This window comes from Plecotus auritus (genome assembly GCF_963455305.1).
Source record: "Plecotus auritus genome assembly, chromosome: 10".
NCBI classification, from domain to species: Eukaryota; Metazoa; Chordata; class Mammalia; order Chiroptera; family Vespertilionidae; genus Plecotus; species Plecotus auritus.
In genome coordinates, this window is record NC_137785.1 from 30,908,893 (window position 1) to 30,928,727 (window position 19,835).

Genomic DNA, 19,835 nt, shown 5'->3' on the forward strand with positions numbered 1-19,835 from the left:
CTCCCAGAAGGCCGCGCGGGCCGCGGCGGAGGCCGGGGTGCCCGGCGCTGGCTCAGGCGTCTGGAGGGCGAGGTAGAGACCTGCGCTGCGGCGGGCGGGGGCGGCGCCATGACCTTGTTTCACTTCGGGAATTGCTTCGCGCTGGCCTACTTCCCCTACTTCATCACCTACAAGTGCAGCGGCCTGTGAGTGCGGGGCGGCCGCGGGGCGGGGGGCGCGGGTCCGGGCGAGCCCTCACCGCCGGCTCCTGCAGGTCCGAGTACAATGCCTTCTGGAAGTGCGTCCAGGCTGGGGTCACCTACCTCTTCGTGCAGCTGTGCAAGGTGAGGGCGCCCAGAGCCGCTCTTCTGGCCCCAGACTCGCCAGACCCAGCGCTCCACCCTGCCCAGATCGCGCTGTGTGGTCCTCAGCTCTACCCATAGAAGATGGGCTCTGGAAGGGTGGAACCTGAGGAGACGCCTGCAAGCGGCTTTTGCATAGCTATTTTTGTACGATTGAGAAAACCAGGTTATATCGTTTGAAGGGGTTTTGTATGGTTAAGAACCACTAACCACAACCGGGTGCTGCAAATGCTGCTGGTCGCGGCCAGCCCACGCACCTCCAGGTCTGACCCTGTGATCACCACAGAAAAGCTTCCAGGCCTCTTCCCTGCATCTCCACCGGTCCTGTAATCGTGCCCCTTCATCTGGTGGTCCCTCTCCATATGAGAACCCCAGGACTGTACACACTAACTTCCCACACCTTGAGGTGACCTCTGTTTTCTGTTCTCAGATGTTGTTCCTGGCCACTTTCTTTCCCACCTGGGAAGGCGGCATCTATGACTTCATTGGGGTGAGCAGGGCAAGGAAGGGGGGAGGGAGTGCAGAAGTAAGGCCTCCTGACATCTGTACTTACTCAAGCCTTAACCTGACCCACAGGAGTTCATGAAGGCCAGCGTGGATGTGGCAGACCTAGTAGGCCTAAACCTTGTCATGTCTCGGAATGCCGGCAAAGGGGAGTACAAGATTATGGTTGCTGCTCTGGGCTGGGCCACTGCAGAGCTCATTATGTCCCGGTGTGTGCAGGTTCCTGAGAAAGAACAACGGTTTCAGAGAGATTCTGGAGGGTGGGGGCTCAGATTCTGGGTGCTGAGGGTTTCTGGGTACTGGAGAATCCTTCCCTTTGCCTTTTTCAGTTGCATCCCCCTCTGGGTTGGAGCCCGGGGCATTGAATTTGACTGGAAATACATCCAGATGAGCATTGATTCCAACATCAGTCTGGTAGGCAGTGCTACTGTCCCATACACACCTTTTTGCTGGTGGCAGTACTTCTCCCCAATACTTGGCCCTGACTTCCTGCCTCCCTTCAGGTCCATTACATCGTTGCATCTGCCCAGGTGTGGATGATAACACGCTACGACCTGTACCACACTTTCCGGCCAGCTGTCCTCCTGCTGATGTTCCTCAGCGTCTATAAGGCCTTTGTCATGGAGTGAGTTGCGTGGGATTCAAGGATGGGTCCAAAAGGGGATGGATTATCTGTTTTCCTTCTTTCATTGCGATGTTTCCTCACAGGACCTTCGTCCACCTTTGTTCCTTGGGCAGCTGGACAGCACTTCTGGCCCGAGCAGTAGTGACAGGGCTTCTGGCCCTCAGCACCCTGGCCTTGTATGTCGCTGTTGTCAACGTGCACTCCTAGGCTTGGGCCCCAGGCATTCACATACCTTTTCCTTGTCTCCAGGTTTTAGTGAATTAAACAGTATTTGAGAAGTTGTTTCCGCCTACATTTCTCTCTGGAGCCGTCTACCAATACCACACTCACCTGTGTCCCAGAGGCCCTTGTTCTGGCTTTGGAGCCAGGTAGACAGCCTGGCTCTGATTTGTCCTGTGTTCCTATAGCCTTTCCTCAGCTCTTTGTTTTCCCAGGGTAGACTGAAGGGCTTAAAGTATATAATATTTGAGCAGTGGCAAATTAGAGAACAGGTGGTAGAGGGGAGCTAGAATCCAAAGTTCTTGGGGACTTCTCACAACCTTAACCTGGCCTTCTACCCTCTACCGTATGGGCCCTTTCCTCACTGGTCACCTCCGAGACCCCTGTCCCTAATCTCCTTTGATCCACCCTTTATATGGCAGCCAAGGGGATCTATCTGAAACCCAGTCTTACTAATTCATCCTCCTTACAACCATCTAGAGCTCCCCATTGCACACTGGACTGTTGGGGCAGACTTCTGTGATTCTGAGTTCCTCAGTTCTATGGTCTTCAGATAAAATCCTGGTCTGAGTCTTCTTAGGGTAGAATTCAGAGACAGCTGCAGCCAAGCAGAGCATTTGAGCCCCTAAATTTGGATGTTGTCCTGGATGCCACCCTCCCCATACCAACCTTTCCATGATCCAATGGGGTCAGCTCCCTGCCCTATTTCTGACCCCTCCCTGAGGGATGTCAGAAGCAGAGCTTTGAATTTCATGTTTTAGCTCCACCTTGATGCAAATCCTGCCACCCAGGAAAGTGTTCCCCAGCCCTGGTTTTCCCAGTGCAATCCCCCAGGACGTGAAACTGGGCAGTTGCCCCTCTCTGATTCTACCAGTGGAGGTCCTGCCATAATGTTATTTAACTCTGGGTCTAGGAAAACATCATGCACAGCTGCTCAGCTTTGCTATGGCAGTCTTGGTGTTTTCAGAGGGAACATACAACCACTATCTTCTAGCCCCATCCCCTTGCCCCTAGTCAAGACAGGGTCCACAGGTATCTTGGGAGAGCAATGGGGAAGTGATTGATTGGTCACTCTGACTTTGACTTGAAAAGGGATTAAAGCAGGTACTCCCCCAGTCCAGGTAGGTGGATATGTAATGGAGTCACTTTCTCACATACCTTTATCCCATGCACCACCTAGCTCTTGACACGTGTTGGGACAAATGAAGTTTGTGGAAATTAATTCAACAACTATTTCCTGAGCAGAGACTCCCAGGCCCCGCTTCTGGTGGCTAACTGTTTATGAACTAATCCCAGCTTCCATGGGATACAGACAGACCAGAGTAGTTGCGGGGAAGGTGGTAGCACAGGCCAAGAGGAATCAGGGCTGTGATGGGTGAAGCCTGATCAGAGTGGTAGGACTGATGAGCTAAACTAGTGATCAGAGCTGTGATGGTAAAACAATGGTGGTCCCGAGGAGCCAGCTGACTCAAGGGGTGGAAAGGGGGGTGAGGGGGAGGGCAGGCTGGGTTCCCTGGAAGAGAGATGTATGAGCTGAGACCTGAAAGATGAGTTAGTGAGACTAAGAGGAGAAAACAGGTGTCAAGGCCTGTATAAAGGCCTTGAAGTCAGGGCCTTCCCTTTTCATCGAACAACTGGTTGGAACAAGTTTAAGGGGGCTTGTGAGACAGAAGTCAGGGTCTGGATCCCAGAAGGCTCTGAGGGTTGGGCTGAGGAGTTGACCAGGGACAGTGGGGAACCAGGGAGAGTTCTGTGGGGGGGGTCAACAGGGTCAGATTTGGCTTTGGGGAGATTTCTGTGGCCCCTGTGGGTGGGGAGACTGAGGTTAGAAAATCAGGACTGGACCAGGACAGGGGTGGCGGAAGTAGGAGAGTGGCTATAAGCAGAGTAGAGGTGGTGACCAACAGCCTGTTTTTTTCTGTGTGGTAGGGGGATTGTGGAGATGACAGGTGAGAAAGGAGTGAAGAGCCCTTCCCAAGGTCTCATCACATTTTCGTAGGAGGAGGAACCTACTGATGGGACAGTGGATGGGAGCAGGTTTGGAGGATGATACAGAGAGCAGCATGGGTCCTCCAGACATGCCTGGGGAAGCTAGAAACAGATGCAGATAACACTGCAGAGACAGAACTGAGATGTGGGCAGGGGTACTGTGATGAAGAGGAGGGAGAAGCCAGGGGCCTAGCCAGAGAGACTCATTAAAGAAAGGGAAAAAGAGACAAGAAAGGGTAGGGCCAGAGGGAGGTGGAGGGCCTGGGACGGGAATTTCTGGCAGTTGGAAGTTTAACTTTTCAGGTGAGGGTGTAAAGAGGAGCCTATGAGTTTAGTCCCAGGAGTAAGTTGGGATGCCTATTGCTTTGCAAAGGGGTGAACAAGTGGAATCAGTGGAGACACCTGTGAAGGCTGGAGGGCGGGGACAGCCTGAGGTGGAAAAGATTTTGACACCCTGTGTCAAGGAGCCTCCCCAGAGGGAGAATGGGTGCTGAGAGAGCCCAGAGGCAGTGTTTAGGTTAGTGCAGTGGTCAGCAAACCACGGCTTGCGAGACACATGCGGCTCTTTGGCCCCTTGAGTGTGGCTCTTCCACAAAATACCACGGCCTGGGCGAGTCTATTTTGAAGAAGTAGCATTAGAAGAAGTTTAAGTTTAAAAAATTTGGCTCTCAAAAGAAATTTCAATCGTTGTACTGTTGGTATTTGGCTCTGTTGACTAATGAGTTTGCTGACACTGGGTTAGTAGAATGCTTAAAGAGTGCTCTGGAGGGTGCCTGTGGTCACATCCATCTCACCTTTAAATGCTGTAACCCTAGGCAAAGAAATGGGACTTCATTTTCCCAAGGAAGGGTTATTGAGTACCTACTGTGTGCCAGGCTGTATTTTAGGAACTGGAGATACAGCCCTGAACAAACAGCCCCTAAGTTGTAGGATTGTGGGACCAAAGGGGCTCATGAAAACCACTTAAGACGGTGCCACACCAAATTAAAAAGCAGTCACTGTGAGCTGGTTTATTACTATTATGCAGACACAAGTGTGTTTTAAAGAAGAGCCCCCAAGTACCCCACCTCACAGGAGCTACTAGCTCCTCCCATCAAACCTCCCCCCTCAGATGGGGGCTTCCCCAGGCCAGCTCAGAGGGCCCTTTTGGATGGGGAAGGGCAGTAGGGAGGGTCTCTTCAAGGTTGGGGTGCCATGGGCTACAGGAACAGACAGATCAGGCTAGGATTCTTGACTGCTCAGGTGTTTGAGTGACTGTCCAGACAGTCCCATGAATCTTGCCCCAATCTGGCTGTGGTAGAGGCAGGGATGACTTGAAGGCAGCAGTCCCTCTAATAGTAGAGTTCCTGGTCCCACCAGCCTGGGAGAGAAAACAAAGACTCAGTGCTGAGGGGAGAGGGGTCAGGAGGTGGGGCCAGGGTCTCAGTGTTTGTGGTAGTTTGATTTGGAGGTCAAGTGTGAGGGTCAAAGGTCAGACAGGTGCTCTGAGAACATTTCAGTTCCCAACCCCCAGGCCTCCAGTCTCCACACTCACTCCCTGGGCAACAGCGAACTCCAAGTTTTCGGAGCTCATCATAGACGAAGATGAGGAGGCCAAAGGGCATGGGGACCAGCCACCACTGGAACCTGAAGGTACAGGGGAGATGACAAGGTAAGGGCCATCCCCAGTCTGTGTCCCACACGCCCATCCCTCTGCTCACACCTCATGACCCCTCACCGAATGGGCATGAAGTTGAAGATGTTGGGCATTCCCGGGCAGTAGCACAGGAAGCAGCCGATGCAGACCTGGAACACGATGGCAAGCACCAGGATCTTGTTCCTGCAGGTGGCACAGGGTGGAACAGGCTCAGACTGCCAGACTCAGGACAAAGCCTTTAGGAAATGGGGGCCAGATAGAAATAAGGTACTGGGTCAGAGGAGGTCAGATGCCATTAGTAGCAGGGAGATGTTCTAAACATTTAACACAGGAGTGGCCTGCCCCTCTGCAACAGTGCTGGCCTATCAGCATCATCCTTTTAGTTGATGAAACATGGAGAGGCCAGTTGAAAGGCACATGGTGGGAGCTACTGATAAGGAATATTAGCACCTGGCACTGGCACATCTGCACATTCAGCGCTGGTGTTCGCTGACTGCAGTAAGCCCTGGTCAGGACCTGATGGAAGTTGGGACTAGGGCTTGAGGGCAGGCCTGGGGACACCTGAAGAAGCCCTGCTGGAAGGTAGAGAGGCGGCGTGTCTTTCGAATGAGAACGTCAGCGATCTGGCACATCTCGATGCTGATGAAGAACACGGTGTAGCAAGTGTACTGCTGGTACAGGCGCTGCCCAAATGTCTGTGGAACAGGGAACAAAAGCAGCCTGAGCCCAAAGGGAGAGCCTCTGCAGCCAGCCTGGCACTCGGGCTGGGGCCAGGGACCTTAACTGCTCTTTCCCCTGCACCAGAGCCTAGGATGGGGGGAAAAGAGGCACAGGATCTGCTAGGTTTGTAGGACCTCACAGTGTGAGGTGCAGAAGCTGTCTAGCGGAGCTTGGAGGTCAGTGCATAGGTAGGTGACAGGTCATCCAATTGCTTTCATAATGAAAGAAGGGAGGTAGAATTTCCTGGCACCCGAAATAAGGGACCTGGGGAAAAGGAATTGGAATCCCAAAGCAGGATTTGCAAAGTCCTGTGATTCCAGGGCTCAGGCAGATGGCAAATATAACTGAACCAGGTAGGCCTATGGGGAATAGCACTTAAAGGGGCAGTCACTATCCAGTTCATTTCTTCAATATAACTATTTTTAATCCCAGCTCATTGTGTGGGGAGCACTTCCTATGCTGCAGGTACCAAGTGTTTCACATGTTTTATCTCATTTAATCCAATATTCCCATGAGATAGATTGGTGGTACTCAAACTTCAGTGTGCACCAGAACCCCAGAAGGGCTGGTTAAAACAGATTCCAGGCCTGCCCCCAAAGTTTCTGACTCCAGAGGTCTGGGGGAGGAGCTGATAATTTGCATTTCAAATAAGTTCCTATGTGATGCTGATACTGCTGAACATCACTGAGGTAGGCATCAGTGTTCTCTCCACTTTAGAGGTGAGCAATGGGCACAGTGTGAGTCAAAGCAACTTGCCCAGGGTTGCACCACAGTGAGGAACATTGCATACTATATGAATCCAAGGCAGTCTGGCTCTAAGGTCTACATTCTTAACCATGGCAGTAAATGTTTAAGGGAAATAACCTGATCTGAGCTCTATAGGACAAGCTAAACACACCTGCCAATAAGGTCTGACCTCTGTGCTCCAAACCTTCATTAAAGTCGGCCACAAATGCACATACACTGTGTTAGTGAAACAGGGAATATAACAGAATAGGGGCCTGGTTCCACACCTGAGATGATGTGTTACTGTCAGGGCAGGGAGAGGACCCATCTGCAGCTGGGATCTTCAGAAGTGTCGAGCAAGATACAGTATAGAAAGGCCCTCTGCCCCAGAACTGGCAGGGAGCCCGGGGGGTCTGGGATGCTCTGGCTGAGCTTAGTTTGCATGTGTACAACACACCAGATTGCTGGCACTGGAAATAAGGGAGTCATGGGACTCACCCACTCCTGGCCATAGCTGTCCTGCAGATCTTGGAGGTGGTGGTTCTCCCATTGTGGCCGCAGCCCCACACACAGCAGTGGGAACCAGCCCTCCTGGGCCATGGCTGTGAAGTAGTCAGTGAAGCCAGCAAATGACTGGATGGCACCTGGGAGGGGCAGGGACACAGAAACACAAGAGTCAGGACTTAGAAATGATGACATGAGAATGACAGGAGCAGAGTTGGAGAGACAGATACAGAAAGACAAGGCCCCAGGAGATTGATAAGGACACTAAATATGGCACTCAGTGACAGAGACACTCAGAGAACTCAAAATTGCCTGAAGGAGGCAACAACCCAGAGACAGGATCATAGAGAACAGAGGCAGAGAAGGGATATAGGGGATCATAGAAACCATTATGTACAGATAGGACTCAGAATGACAGAGACCCAGGATCAAATGCAGACACCAAGATCCAGAACAAGCCAGAGCCTCAGAGACCTCAAAGCAGGTAAGCAGGCCTGCAGGAGAGCCCCAGGCTTCCCAGCCCCATGAGCACTCACCGATCTGGAAGTAGGAGTAGGCAGCCAGGGGCTCATTGACTAATCGGTCACGCTTCGGGTTCCGTGGCCGCAGATGCATAATGTCACTCTCAGCCTTCTCATATGCCAGGGACACAGATGGGAACTGTCCAGAAGCAGAAGCAACCTGGGTTAAGGGTTTTCCTGGGCCCCGGTCCTCTACTCTCTGGAGCTCTCTTCCCCCTTGCCGGTGGGCAGGGACAGGACTGAGGTTAGGAGGTAAGATCTGCAGTGACTACACAGCCACACCTGCCTGAACAGCCTAGGTCCAGCTGGCCCCTGTCAGGAGTCTTGGCATATCTACTCCACATCTGTGTTCACATATGTCCTGCTATCTGTCTCTATCAGAACATCTGCATTTGTCTACACTATTACATATTCTCTCCCATCTCTGTCTCTATCTCCTCCCTTGCTGCTGCCGCCTTCTCTTCTCTGTCTGTTTTTTCTCTAGGGTACTCTAGTCTTGGGCCCCTCTATTTCCCTCCCTTACTTTGTTTCTTTGTCCTTGTCTCTGGTATCTTTCTCTGTGACTGTGTCTCTGCTTTTGTGACTCTGTGTCCCTGTTTCTATGTCTGTCACTATCTTTGTTTCTCTGTATCCAGGGGTGGGGAATGTCCAGCCTGTGGCCGTATGAGCACACAAAATAATTTGGTCTGTCCCTGCCAAGGCAACCTTATGCAGGACTCAAAATCCAATAAATCTAGGAGCTTTTCTCATAGCAACATAATTTATATTAAGTGAATTATATTAAGCAAATGATGTTATAAATATCCAAATGGATCTTGGCAGAAAAAAACATGCTCCACCCCATAAGTGTGTGACTACAGAGTGGCAGCAAGGTGTACTGATCAAGAGCACAGGCTCTGGGGCATCTGACTGCCTGGCCTCATATCCCAGCTGTGCCACTTATTAGCTGTGTGACCTGGGGCAAGTTACTCAACCTACCTATGCCCAGTGAGGTCATCAGTAACACAAGGGTGATAAATAAAGCCCGGGTCATAGAGTGGCTATGAGGACAAAATTAAGTAAATTAATGAGTGCCTGGTCCAGACGAGGCACTATGTAAGTTGTGAATAAACATGTCAACATGGCCAGCCTCTGGCTACATTTGTGGCTCTTTCATATCTGTCTGCCTTGAGTCTATCTGATGGTATTTATTTGCCCATACCTATTGAGAGATGTCTGTCTATGATCCAAGTTTAGCCAGACATCTCTATCTGTCAATACTTTTGTTTATCTGAGTATCTGTATCTGAGTCCATGTGTGTCCATGGGCTGTGTCCATGGGTTTTGTCCATGCCTACCTGAGCATCTACCCGTGTGTAGTTCTGTCTGTGTCTATCTTCCTGCCTGCCTGTGGTGGTCTCTACCCATCATATCTGTCTATGGACATACGTCTATGGCCACGTGTGGGAGAAGGCATGGAGCTGTAGACTCACAATGTCAGTGCAGAGTTCTATGAAGAGGATAGTGATGCACCCGAGGGGCAAGGGCACACTGACAGTGATGTAAATGAGGTATGGCGTCAGTTCAGGGATGTTCTTGGTCAATGTGTAAGCGATGGACTTCTTCAGATTGTCGAAGATCAGTCGGCCTATGGGAGTACAGTAGGCACCTCAGCCTCCTCGCAGAACACTTCCTCCTGTGCCCACACTGCCTGCCCCTATCTCTGACCCAGCCCGGACCCTGCTCCACGCCTGTCACAATGGAGGCAAAGTTGTCATCCAACAAGATCATGTCGGCTGCATTTTTGGCAGCATCTGAGCCAGCAATGCCCATGGCCACACCAATGTCTGCCTTCTTCAGGGCTGGGGAGTCATTGACACCATCCCCTGTCACAGCCACGATTGCACCCTGCAGGGAGTGGGTGGAGGTGGGCAGGTGGTCAGTGAAAGGCTAGCCCAGGGCCAGCCCAGCCCTTCTGTCCACCTCCATCAGCAGGGTCGCACCAGTCGCTGGCAGCTCTCCACAATCACTAGCTTCTGCTGGGGACTGGTACGAGCAAACACCATCTCAGGGTGGGTGCGCAGCACCTCAACCAGCTCTGATGGGTCCATGTCCTTCAGCTGCATGCCATTGATCACGCAGGCACGGGCATCCCTGGGGAGGAAGGTAGGAGGGCATCCCTGGGGCCTCAGTCTGGGTAGGGCATGGGAAGATCCATGGGGAGAGCTGAAGGAGGCTTACTTCCGATTAACCTGGTCTACAGGCACATGGAGACGAGCAGCGATGTCCTCCACTGTCTCACTGCCTTCAGAGATGATGCCCACGCTGGCCGCAATAGCCTTGGCTGTAATGGGGTGGTCACCTGTCACCATAATCACCTGTGGGAAGGACCAGCAGACCCTTGACTCCTTCAGATCAGCCCATTCTTGCTGCCTTCCCTGGTGATATACTCATTCATTTATTCAACAAATTGTGACCACCTGCTATGTGCCTTGGAAGTAGCAGAGACAAAATAGACAAAAATCCCTGTCTTCATGGAGTTTCTGATGTGAAAGAATATTTTTTAATTATAAATGAATGATATAGCATGTTAGAAGGAGGGGGGAATTAAACTGGGCAAAGGGGATGGCAAGTGTTGGGTAAAAAAAGGGGTGGTTCAATTTTAAGTGTGTCCAGAGAAAGCCTCATCAAGAAGGTGACATTTGAGCAGACACCTGAAAGAGGTGAGAGTTGGCCACATAGAAATCTGGGGGAAAAGTGTTCCTGACAAAGGAAACAGCCAATGCAAAATGAGAGAGGTGAGAACATGCCTGAACTATTGGAGGAACAATAGGCAGGCCAAGATGACAGGAGAGGAGTGAACAAGAGGTAGAGAGCTAATGAATGAGCTTCAAAAAGTAACTGTGCTCAGATCTTATAGGGTCTTTCAGATCACAGGAAAGACTTGGGGGTGGATGATACTTGCTCAGCACTGGCTCTCCCACCCTTGATTTGTCTTTGGGGAACCACTCCTCCCCTCAGCTTCTAGTTGAGGTCTCTGGCCAAGATTGGGCAAGTAAGCCCAGACCTGGCCAAATAAGGTCTCTATCCTCCAGCCACAGTGACTGGTTCAGAGAGGAACATGTGACCCAGTCTAGTGCAACTGCAAAAGGGGCACAGAAAGAGTGGGTAAACAGGTAAATTGGAGCTGCTGGGGGTGATCATGTTTGTCTATTAAAATGGAGGGACTGCTTGAGAATAAAGCCAGCAGAGAGAAAAGCTGAGCTGGCACATGAAGGGAAATTCCTAATGACACTGAACACTTGGATCCAGCTATATCTGAAACTTCATTCCCCAGAACTTTTAGTTTCATGAACCAAAATATTCCCTTTTTGGTTCAAGCTATTTATAGATAACACAGGGTTCCTCATCCCCAAATACTGCCATCCTCTGTTCTTGCCCCTGCCTGGTCCTTTCTCAAGTGGCATACCCGGATGCCTGCTGTGCGACACTTGAGCACAGCATCAGGGACAGTGGCCCGGGGTGGGTCTATCATGGATACAAGTCCCGCAAAGCACAGGCCACTGGTTGGGAAGTTCATGGCCTCCACGTCAAAGGCATAGCCAGGCGGGTAGTCCTTCTCACTCAGGTAGAGCTGGCAGAAGCCTGATCAGAAGAAAGGAAAAGTCAGGGAAGTCCTGGGTGGACCCTTTGCTAGCAAGGCCAGGCCCCTTGCACCAGGCACCCGTGATGCCTGGCCCTGTGCTGAACCCTTCATTCACATTATCTGAATCCATCCTCACACTCACCCTATGAGCCTACTAGGATCCTCCTCTTGCAGATGAAAAAACAGGCTTAGATAGGGGACAATTCTTGCAAGTCATTGCACAGCAAGTGAAATGAAAACTCCAGAATTCGACCACAGGTCTGTGCCTTCCAGGGCCGAGGAAGGGGTTAGAAAAGTTTAAGGAGTCAGGACAAAATGGGGGAGGTCAGAGGTCAGGACAAGGATTGGGGAAAGTCTTGAGTTGAGGCAGGGATTGGGGAAGGTCAAAGGGTCAAGAAGAGGACTCTGAAAAGTGGAGGTGAAAGCAAGGCAGGTCATCAATTGGGGCAAGAGCTAGGAAAACCAATGGGTCAAAGGTCGGGTCAGGATAGGGAAGATCCCAGTGAAGACAGGTCTGGAGAGGCTGAGTGAAGGTAGGAATTGGGCATAGACAGAGATCAGGAGTGAAATAGGGGAAACAAAGGTGAGTGTGTAGACTGAGGCAGATCAGCAGTCAGCCAGGAAAGGGCAGGGAGGATTGGCCTCGGTCTGTGCTAGCTTCTCGCACACCGGTTACCCCCTCCCTCCTCCGCACTGGCCGTCTCACCCAGCACGCGTTCGCCCAGGCCTCCCAGGCTGAGGTAAGCAGTCTGGAAGGCCTCACGCCATTGCTCGTCCAGGGGCAGCTCCTGGCCCTTGATGAGGATGGAGCTACAGCGCTCCAGCACGCGCTCGGGGGCGCCCTTCATCACCAACACGTGCCGCGGGTCCCGCGGGTCCTCCAGTGTGTGGATGGACAGCTGCGGGCGATCAGCGGACGGTGTAGTGGGCCGGGGGACGGGGCGGGGCTGACGGCGGGGGGCGCTCACCGAAGAGCCTTAGGATGACCAGGTTGGGGCTGGGCAGGTCCTCTCTAGAGGCCGAGGTTTGGGGAGGGGCTGTAGTTAAGGGCCAGGGTGCGGGGAATGGACTGATTTAGCGCCGGAGTTGGTCCGGCGGGATTTGAATTGAGAGCTGCCACCTGTCCTGACAGCAGAGAGCAGGCGAAGAGCCCACGGCTAAGGGCTGGGCGCGGCCTGGCCGTGAAAGTTCTGGGGGGTGAAGTTTCAGATATAGCTGGGCTTCCTAGGTGGCGAGAAGGGAGACGGGTGAGAGGGAGGAGGCGGCGAGGCCCGGCCGTCGGGCAGCCCCGGATGTGGGTGGAGAGTCCAGTGAGCGGGGCTGGCTGTGGGCGGACTGGGCAGTGGGGCCGGCCAGGGCGGGCTCACACCTGGAACTTGTTGGTGGAGTTGAAGGGGATCTCGCAGACTTTGGGGAAGCGTTCTCGGTAGCCCATGGCGTTGCCCAGCGTCAGCTCCGAGAATTTTAGCAGCGCGGTCTCTGATGCGTCCCCGATCACGATGCGCTGGGAGCGGAGGGCGTCAGGTGCGCGCCGGGTGGTACCAGGCTCCCGTTATCTCCCAAGTCCCCGGCTCTCACCTTTGGCACGGGCACTGCGTCCTGGCCCGACTTGAAGGCAGCTCGGTTGCACAGGGTGAGCACGCGGCACAGCGCCCGCCATGTCTCCGAGGACTGGTCAAACGTCTGCCCTGCAGGACAGACGCCCAGGCTGGGGCCGCGAGGCGACTAGACCAGATTGCACCAGACACAGAGCGGCGGCTCTCCCACATCACAACCGAACCCCCCAACCCCCAATTTAGGACATGATTCCCCTCCCAGACCTGTGTGGGACCCAAACCCTCCCTTCATACCCCAGGACGGAGCCTTCCCTTCAGACCCAGTGTGGAGTCTCCTATAAGAGTTCCGTGAGACTCCATACCAAGCCCGCCCTGGACTCTGGGCCCATCTGGATGGAGTTCCTCTCCATCAGTGCAAAGCCCTCCCAGGTTCTCTTCAGTAACCTCCGAGCTCCCATCTAAGTCTCCATCCTGCTCCAGGCCCTGTCTCTTCCCACTCCCAAACCTGACTGATCTTCTGTAGTGTCAGCTGAGTGGATGTGGTTGTCAAACCACAGATGGGACACAGTCATGCGGTTCTGAGTGAGGGTCCCCGTCTTATCAGAGCAGATCACTGATGTGGAGCCCAGTGTCTCCACTGCTTCCAGGTTCTTGACTACACAATTCTTGCTGGCCAGCCTCTTGGCTGTCAGAGACAGGCAGACCTGGGTGAAGGTGAGAAAAGCCAACCTGGAGATCAGTCTTTGCTTCCAGGCCCACTTCCCTCCTCTTGGCATTGGGAATCCTCTACCCCAGCCACAGTACTGATTTGCAGCATTTCACCCGCAAAACCCAGGCTTTTTCTTGCCTACACCCTTTTGTTCAACCTGTGCTTCCTATTTGGGATGCCTCCCCAATTCACCCAGATAAACATAGCCAGGCCCCTCTGTAAGCTGCCCTAGCTGAGGTTCTGTAAGTTCACTTATCAACACAATTAAAATGAGAAAATGTGGCCAGTGTGGTTCAGAGCATTGGCCTGTGCACTGGAGGGTCCCAGGTTCCATTCACAGTCAAGAGCACGCACCTGGGATGCAGGTTCGATCCCCAGCAGCAGTCAGTGCGGGAGACAACCAATTGACACATCAATGTTTCTCTCTCTCTTTCTGTCTCCCCCCCTTGCCCCCATCTCTCATTCCCCTTCCTTTTACTCTCTCTAAATCAATGGAAAAAATATATCCTCAAGTGAGGATTAACAAATAAATAAAATAAGAAAGTGAGCATTCCCTCAGCCTTCTCTGAACTGACTGTTGAAGGTTGTCCACACCCTCAAGTCTCAGCCTCCTTTAGTCAAGGACCCTGCCTTTCATCTCTGAGTCCTTAGCGTGTGGCATAGGACATGGTCCACAGAAGCCTCAGGAATGTTTGCTGACTGGATGGATAGGTGGAGGAATGGGGGTGGGAGGGAAAGATAGATGATGAGAAGGTGGGTGGGAGGCTGGGAGGTGAATAAATAGATAGACAGATAGGAAGATGGGAGATGGTGGAGGGAAGCCTGGATGAATGGACAGATGGACCCCATTCTCCCTCCCCAACTCACCGTGACAGTGGCCAGCAGCCCCTCAGGTACATAGGCTACCACAATGGCCATGAAAAAGACCATAGCCCGCAGGAAGGTGTAGCCAATGCACATGGCCACCACAAAAAATGTGGCACCAAAGAGGATGGCTAAGCCTGCAATGATGTCCACAAAATGTTCAATCTCGATAGCGATGGGTGTTTTCTCATTTTCTACTCCAGATGCCAGTGATGCGATGCGCCCGATGATGGTACGGTCACCCGTGTTCACCACCAGGCCCTGTGCTGTGCCTGCATTGGGGCCAAGAGGGTGACTCAGGGCTGGGAGGAAAGCAGTGGGGCATGCACAGCAGTGTGAACTGAAGGAGGGGGCAGTAATGTAAGGCAGTGGAGGCAGTGTGGCCTGGGAAGAGAGTAGCAATAACAGGAGCTAGAGAGCTAGTATGACTTAAAGAGGTAGCAGTCATGTGAAATGGGAGGCAGTGTGTCTCAGAAAGTAGCAGAAGAAGGCCAATGGAGGTGGGATGGGGAGTGTTGAGGCAGCGTGGTCAGCTGGGTGAGCAGGCAAGTCCTCACAGACCTTCAAGGCACATGGTGGAGAAGAAGGCGATGTTGCGGGTCTCCAGGGGGCTCTCGTGTGTACATTCAGGGGAGCGGGTCTGTGGCTCCGACTCTCCCGTCAGCGAGGAGTTGTCCACCTTGCAGCCCTGGGCTTGGAGGATGCGGATATCAGCGGGCACTCGGTCCCCACCTTTCATCTCCACCAGGTCACCCACCACAAGCTGGTCTGCATTGATCTGGAACTTGTCCCCGTCTCGGATTACAGTTGCTTGCTGTGGGGCAGGGGCACCAGAGTTGTGGATAAGGGGTGGGGGTGGAAGTTGCTGAGTTCAATGGGGTTGTGGGGAGATTAACAAGGGGGTGAGTTGAGGACCTATAGGGACAGATGGAGGCCAAGTGCAAAGGGCAGGCTGGGCCTAATGGGAGGGGCCACACAGATGCCAGGAGCCTGCCTGCGCTGGTGTGAAGTCTCTGGAATCTGAAGTGGTAAAGGGCTGTGGGACCCACCTGGGGCACAAGGTTCTTGAAGCTGGCGATGATGTTGGTGCTCTTAAATTCCTGATAGTAGCCGAAGCAGCCAGTGACCACAACCACAGCAATGAGAGCCACTGCCAAGTACAGCTGGGGGAGGAGGTGAGGGAGTCAGCTTATGAGTAGAGGCTGGAAGCTCCCTGTACAAGGCCACCAATCTGCACCCTGGTTCCCTGGTGTTCTTAGGGTCACTTCCACCATGATTTTCCCCACCCTACTAGGAATCCTTATGCACTATTCCCTGTGGCTTTTGTCTCCTATCCTCATATTCTTCACATTCCACATTAAATGGCCCTGAATTCTCATTGTCTTGTGTATCATATTCGCTGGCCCCTGAATCCTAGGTCTCCTATGTCCCCATATCATAAGACTTGTGCTCCATGTCACCAAGTACCTTGGTCATATGTGTCCCCTTTTCCTGTGTTCTCCAAGTCTTGCATTCCACACATCCACTGCCCTGGGTCTCCTCATACTCCCACATCCTATATTTCCTGTGCTCCATGTTTCACATTCTCTTTTCATAACCTGCCTGACATCATCTGTATCCCCTGGGCACAATAGTTCCTGTGCCCCCGTGTCCCCGTTTCCATGTGTCTGTGTGCTGTCAATCTTATGCCTCATATTCTGTGAACTCCACGATCAGTGTCTCAGGTTCCAAATTCCAAGTTCCTATGTCGAGTGTCTTCCATGTCTATGCAATTCTGAGTCCCCATCCTATGCCAAATGCAATGTTACATGTCCCTAAATCTCCATGTCTCTTGTTCTGACCCCTGTCATATATCTAATGTCCTTTTCTCCATCTCGATATTCTCTGTGTCTCTGTGTTTCCCTGTCTGATGTCTATGTCTCTCCATGTACTGTGTCCTGAGTCTTTTGTCCCTTATTCCCAATGTCCCCTGTGCCCTCTGTCCTTGATCTGTCCCATGTCTTCCATTCCCAAGCCCCAGCTCTTACGTATTGCATTTCTTTGTATCCCCCCTATGTCCTCCACACCTGGAACACATTATCTCTGTGTCTCCTGTGATCTTGGGTCTGTCCATCCCCACCTCCATGACCATGTCTTAGAGCTGCATTTCTGTGTCTCTGTATCTCCACCCTATGTCCCTGGTGTCCCGAGTCTCACGCTTAATGTTCTCTGTCCTCCAGGGCCCTGTGTCCAATGTCTATCCCCCCCGTACCCAACACTCACATTGTCGTCAGTGGTGAGGTCACCCTCACTGGCTTGGATGCCAAAGGCAATGAGGCAGATGGCAGCAGCTACCCACATGAGGCACTGCAGACCACCTGCCAACTGCCGTGCGAACTTGACGTACTCTGGGGTACCCTTTGGTGGCCGCAGTGCATTGGGCCCATCCCGCAGCAGCAGCTCCGCAGCCAAGCTGGTAGACAGGCCCTGGGGACAGGGTGGGGTAGCAGTGGCTGCTAAGGGCTTTCCTCTCCCCATACACTCTTCTGTCCCTCCTTCCCGTTTCCCTCCCTCTGCTCCCCATCTGTCTTGTGCCTCTTTCTTTCTTTCTCCATCTTTGTCTCTGTTCCTGTCCCTTTCCCCTTCTACCCTTTATCTCTCTCTCTCTCTCCTCTCTCTCTCTCCCTCTCTCTCTCTCTCTCTCTCTCTCTCTCTCTCTCTCTCTCTCTCCCTATCTACCTCTCTCTGTCATGCATTTTCCCTTTTTCTCCCTCTTCACCATTACCCATCTCTTCACCCACTCCTCCCTCTGCCCCCAGCTCACCTTGGTCACACTGGTCTGGTATTTCTGTTCCAGCTCCGCTACTGACAGCTGGTGGTCATTCTGTGTGGTGGGGGCAGGACATTCACTGTCCAGCTCTCACTGGCCCTCACCCCAGCCCCCTACCCAGCCCTTCAGCCCCATGCTCACAATCTCCATCTCCTTCTTCATGTTCTCCAGCTTCTCCTTTCTCTTGCCCCCTCCACTGCCTGCCTTCTTCTTGCTCAGCTTGGCTGCCATGTCCCCACCAGGGCCAGGACCCAGCTCTACTGAGTACAACTCGTAACTCTCCTGGGGACAGGGGGAGAGGGGAGGCATAAGATCCCACCAGAACCCCTGCCTCCAACTTCCAACCCTCCACACCCCAGACCCCAGGCCCCACTCACTGCCTTTCCCATGGTTCCAAGTGCAGCTGCCCTCCTTTGCCAATACAGAGCCTGGATCTGGACCAGCCCAGATATACCCAGGGATGGAGGAGGTGGGGCAGGACTGCCTGATTACAGCTGATTACAGGGCTCCTTGGGTTGACCTCTAGGCCTGGGCAGCTCAGAAATTCCTTCCTGGGCTGCCCAACCTGCCCAGACCCCATCGCAACCTGCCACTGAGATCAGGGAATCAGTAGGAATATCCATAGTAACAAGAAAATAGCAAACATCTATGCCAGGCACTGTGCTGAGTGCTTTCATGTGCCACCTTAACCTCACAACAACCTTTTGAAGTGAGAACTATTTTTACCCTGTCTTATACATGGGGAAACTGAGGCACAAGGGGGTGAAGTCACATACTCATTGTTCCCAAGATAGGGTGTAAAAGAGTCAGAACTCAGAATCAAATAGGTTGGTTGCAGAGCGTCCATTTTTAGAACATATTGCTTGTGCCACACCTGGAGGGGGAGGGCGCTCCCAATAGTCACTGTACTGACTGTCCTTTAGGGAGTACTTACTGGGAGTGGGGCTTCCCCCAGGTGCTTTGTGCAAATGCTTCATTGGCTCCTCATAACAGCCCTATAAGTTATGTTCCATTGTACAAATGAGGAAACTGAGGCACAGAGAGGTTAAGAACTTTGGCCTGAGGTTGTAACAAGTATCAGGAACAGGATTCCAGCCCACGTGGGACCCTGGAGCCTGGTCCTCATAAGGCATCACCAATGAAAAGCCCAAAACTTCACAGCTGCAGTGCAAAGTATGCCCAGGTACTACACACATGTAATCTCATGGATCCTCACAACAAACCCCTGTGAAGATGCCACTATTATTCCCATTGTGCAGAGAGGGAAACTGAGGCTCAGAGAGGTTCTTAGGGGTACTCCACACTTCCAGCTATAGCCATCACAGCTTTCAATCATCCCCTTGTCTCCACCCCAACCTCCCAGGTGGGAAAACCAAGGTGCAAACTGGGGAAAAGGTGTGTCCAAGGGTCCTGGCTTGATGTTGTACTTGGGACTTAGGGCCAGGTTTAGTCTGGGGACTTCCAATCCCCCGGGCAGGGGCCTCTGTGGGCACCAATGAGAGGCTGGACTGGTTGCATGGTGGGTCCTTGATATCTCAAGCTTGGGCCTCAGGGGTGAACGTGTCTCCAGGGGCAAGTGTGCCTTTATCTGATAAGATAATTGCCTTGGTGATGTCCTTCTCCTGTGGGGCAGGTCACATAAGAAAGTCAAAGCTGTTAAGCAATCCCAGCTCCTTCCCTTACTCCGCCCTCCCTCCCCCACCCCCCGCCCTGCAAGCTGGTGATCCCTAGTCTGCTACAGGAAACCCCAAAAGAGAGGCAGACCACAGTCACATTGACTACCCCTTACAATGTGTCCACTTGCCCACTGGCATTCATCTCTCCGGGCCACACATGTAAAATAGTTTGGGGCATTCTCCTGCTTACAGCCCTCAGGGACTTTCCTTTTCTCTCAGAATAAACACCACAGTCATTCCTTTGAGATCTGGCTCCAGCCCACCCCTCCTGGCTCAGTGGCCTCCTTATAAGAGACCATGGTCATTCCTGCCCCAGGGCCTTTGCCCCTGCAGCTGTTCTGCCTGCTACTCTTCCTTAGATATCTGCATGGCTCTTTCTCACCTGCAGGTCTCAGCTCAAATGCCACCTCTTCAGAGATCCTTACTTGTATATTGCACTCCCATCAAGCTCCATCCGCTAGCCCTGCTTAATTCACACCCCTTATCCCAACATGATATTGTATTGTATTTTTATTTGGTGGGTGACAATCTTGTTGTACTAGAAGGAAGACTGGGCCTAGGTTGTGTTTGCTGATGTCTACATAACACCTGGAACATTCCCTGGACACACATAAATATTTCTGAATGTTGAGCAGGATCCATCTCACCCGGGGGTTGGGAATGGTCATAAACAAACCTGGTGCCCGGGGAAGGCCCTTGGAATCTTCTCAGGTGCCTCTCCTGTCTCCAGCCCTGCCACCCTGGCCCACCAGCTTACTACCCCCAAAGTGCCCAGGGCCTGAGGCAGATACGGGGTTGTGTCTGCGCAGATT

At 52.6% G+C, this 19,835-nt stretch overlaps 2 protein-coding genes across 4 annotated transcripts; one reads left to right on the plus strand and one right to left on the minus strand.

Annotated features, from left to right (window-relative positions):
- The first annotated feature begins 8 nt into the window (after positions 1 to 8).
- Positions 9 to 1,751, plus strand: TMEM147 (transmembrane protein 147). 2 transcript variants are annotated; one of them, XM_080645956.1, is made up of 7 exons: positions 51 to 185; positions 254 to 323; positions 772 to 831; positions 918 to 1,054; positions 1,175 to 1,259; positions 1,349 to 1,470; positions 1,554 to 1,751. In XM_080645956.1, the coding sequence occupies exons 1-7, from the start codon at positions 109 to 111 to the stop codon at positions 1,675 to 1,677; spliced, it is 675 nt and encodes a 224-aa protein (XP_080502082.1). In that variant the 5' UTR covers positions 51 to 108; the 3' UTR covers positions 1,678 to 1,751. The 2 variants fall into 2 exon arrangements, with proteins under 2 accessions (XP_080502083.1, XP_080502082.1); XM_080645957.1 differs by lacking the exon at positions 254 to 323 and having other exon boundaries at positions 9 to 185.
- A 2,912-nt stretch (positions 1,752 to 4,663) lies between these two features.
- Positions 4,664 to 17,736, minus strand: ATP4A (ATPase H+/K+ transporting subunit alpha; the record flags this gene model as incomplete). 2 transcript variants are annotated; one of them, XM_080645924.1, is made up of 22 exons in its annotated part: positions 4,664 to 5,038; positions 5,213 to 5,304; positions 5,396 to 5,497; positions 5,876 to 6,009; positions 7,259 to 7,404; positions 7,801 to 7,924; positions 9,257 to 9,411; positions 9,503 to 9,671; positions 9,794 to 9,917; positions 10,005 to 10,141; positions 11,233 to 11,408; positions 12,116 to 12,308; positions 12,779 to 12,913; positions 12,988 to 13,097; positions 13,471 to 13,669; positions 14,542 to 14,810; positions 15,100 to 15,352; positions 15,588 to 15,701; positions 16,801 to 17,004; positions 17,342 to 17,401; positions 17,489 to 17,629; positions 17,725 to 17,736. In XM_080645924.1, the coding sequence occupies 22 exons, from the start codon at positions 17,734 to 17,736 to the stop codon at positions 5,010 to 5,012; spliced, it is 3,078 nt and encodes a 1,025-aa protein (XP_080502050.1). In that variant the 3' UTR covers positions 4,664 to 5,009. The 2 variants fall into 2 exon arrangements, with proteins under 2 accessions (XP_080502050.1, XP_080502049.1); XM_080645923.1 differs by having other exon boundaries at positions 9,767 to 9,917.
- Between the last annotated feature and the right edge of the window lie 2,099 nt (positions 17,737 to 19,835).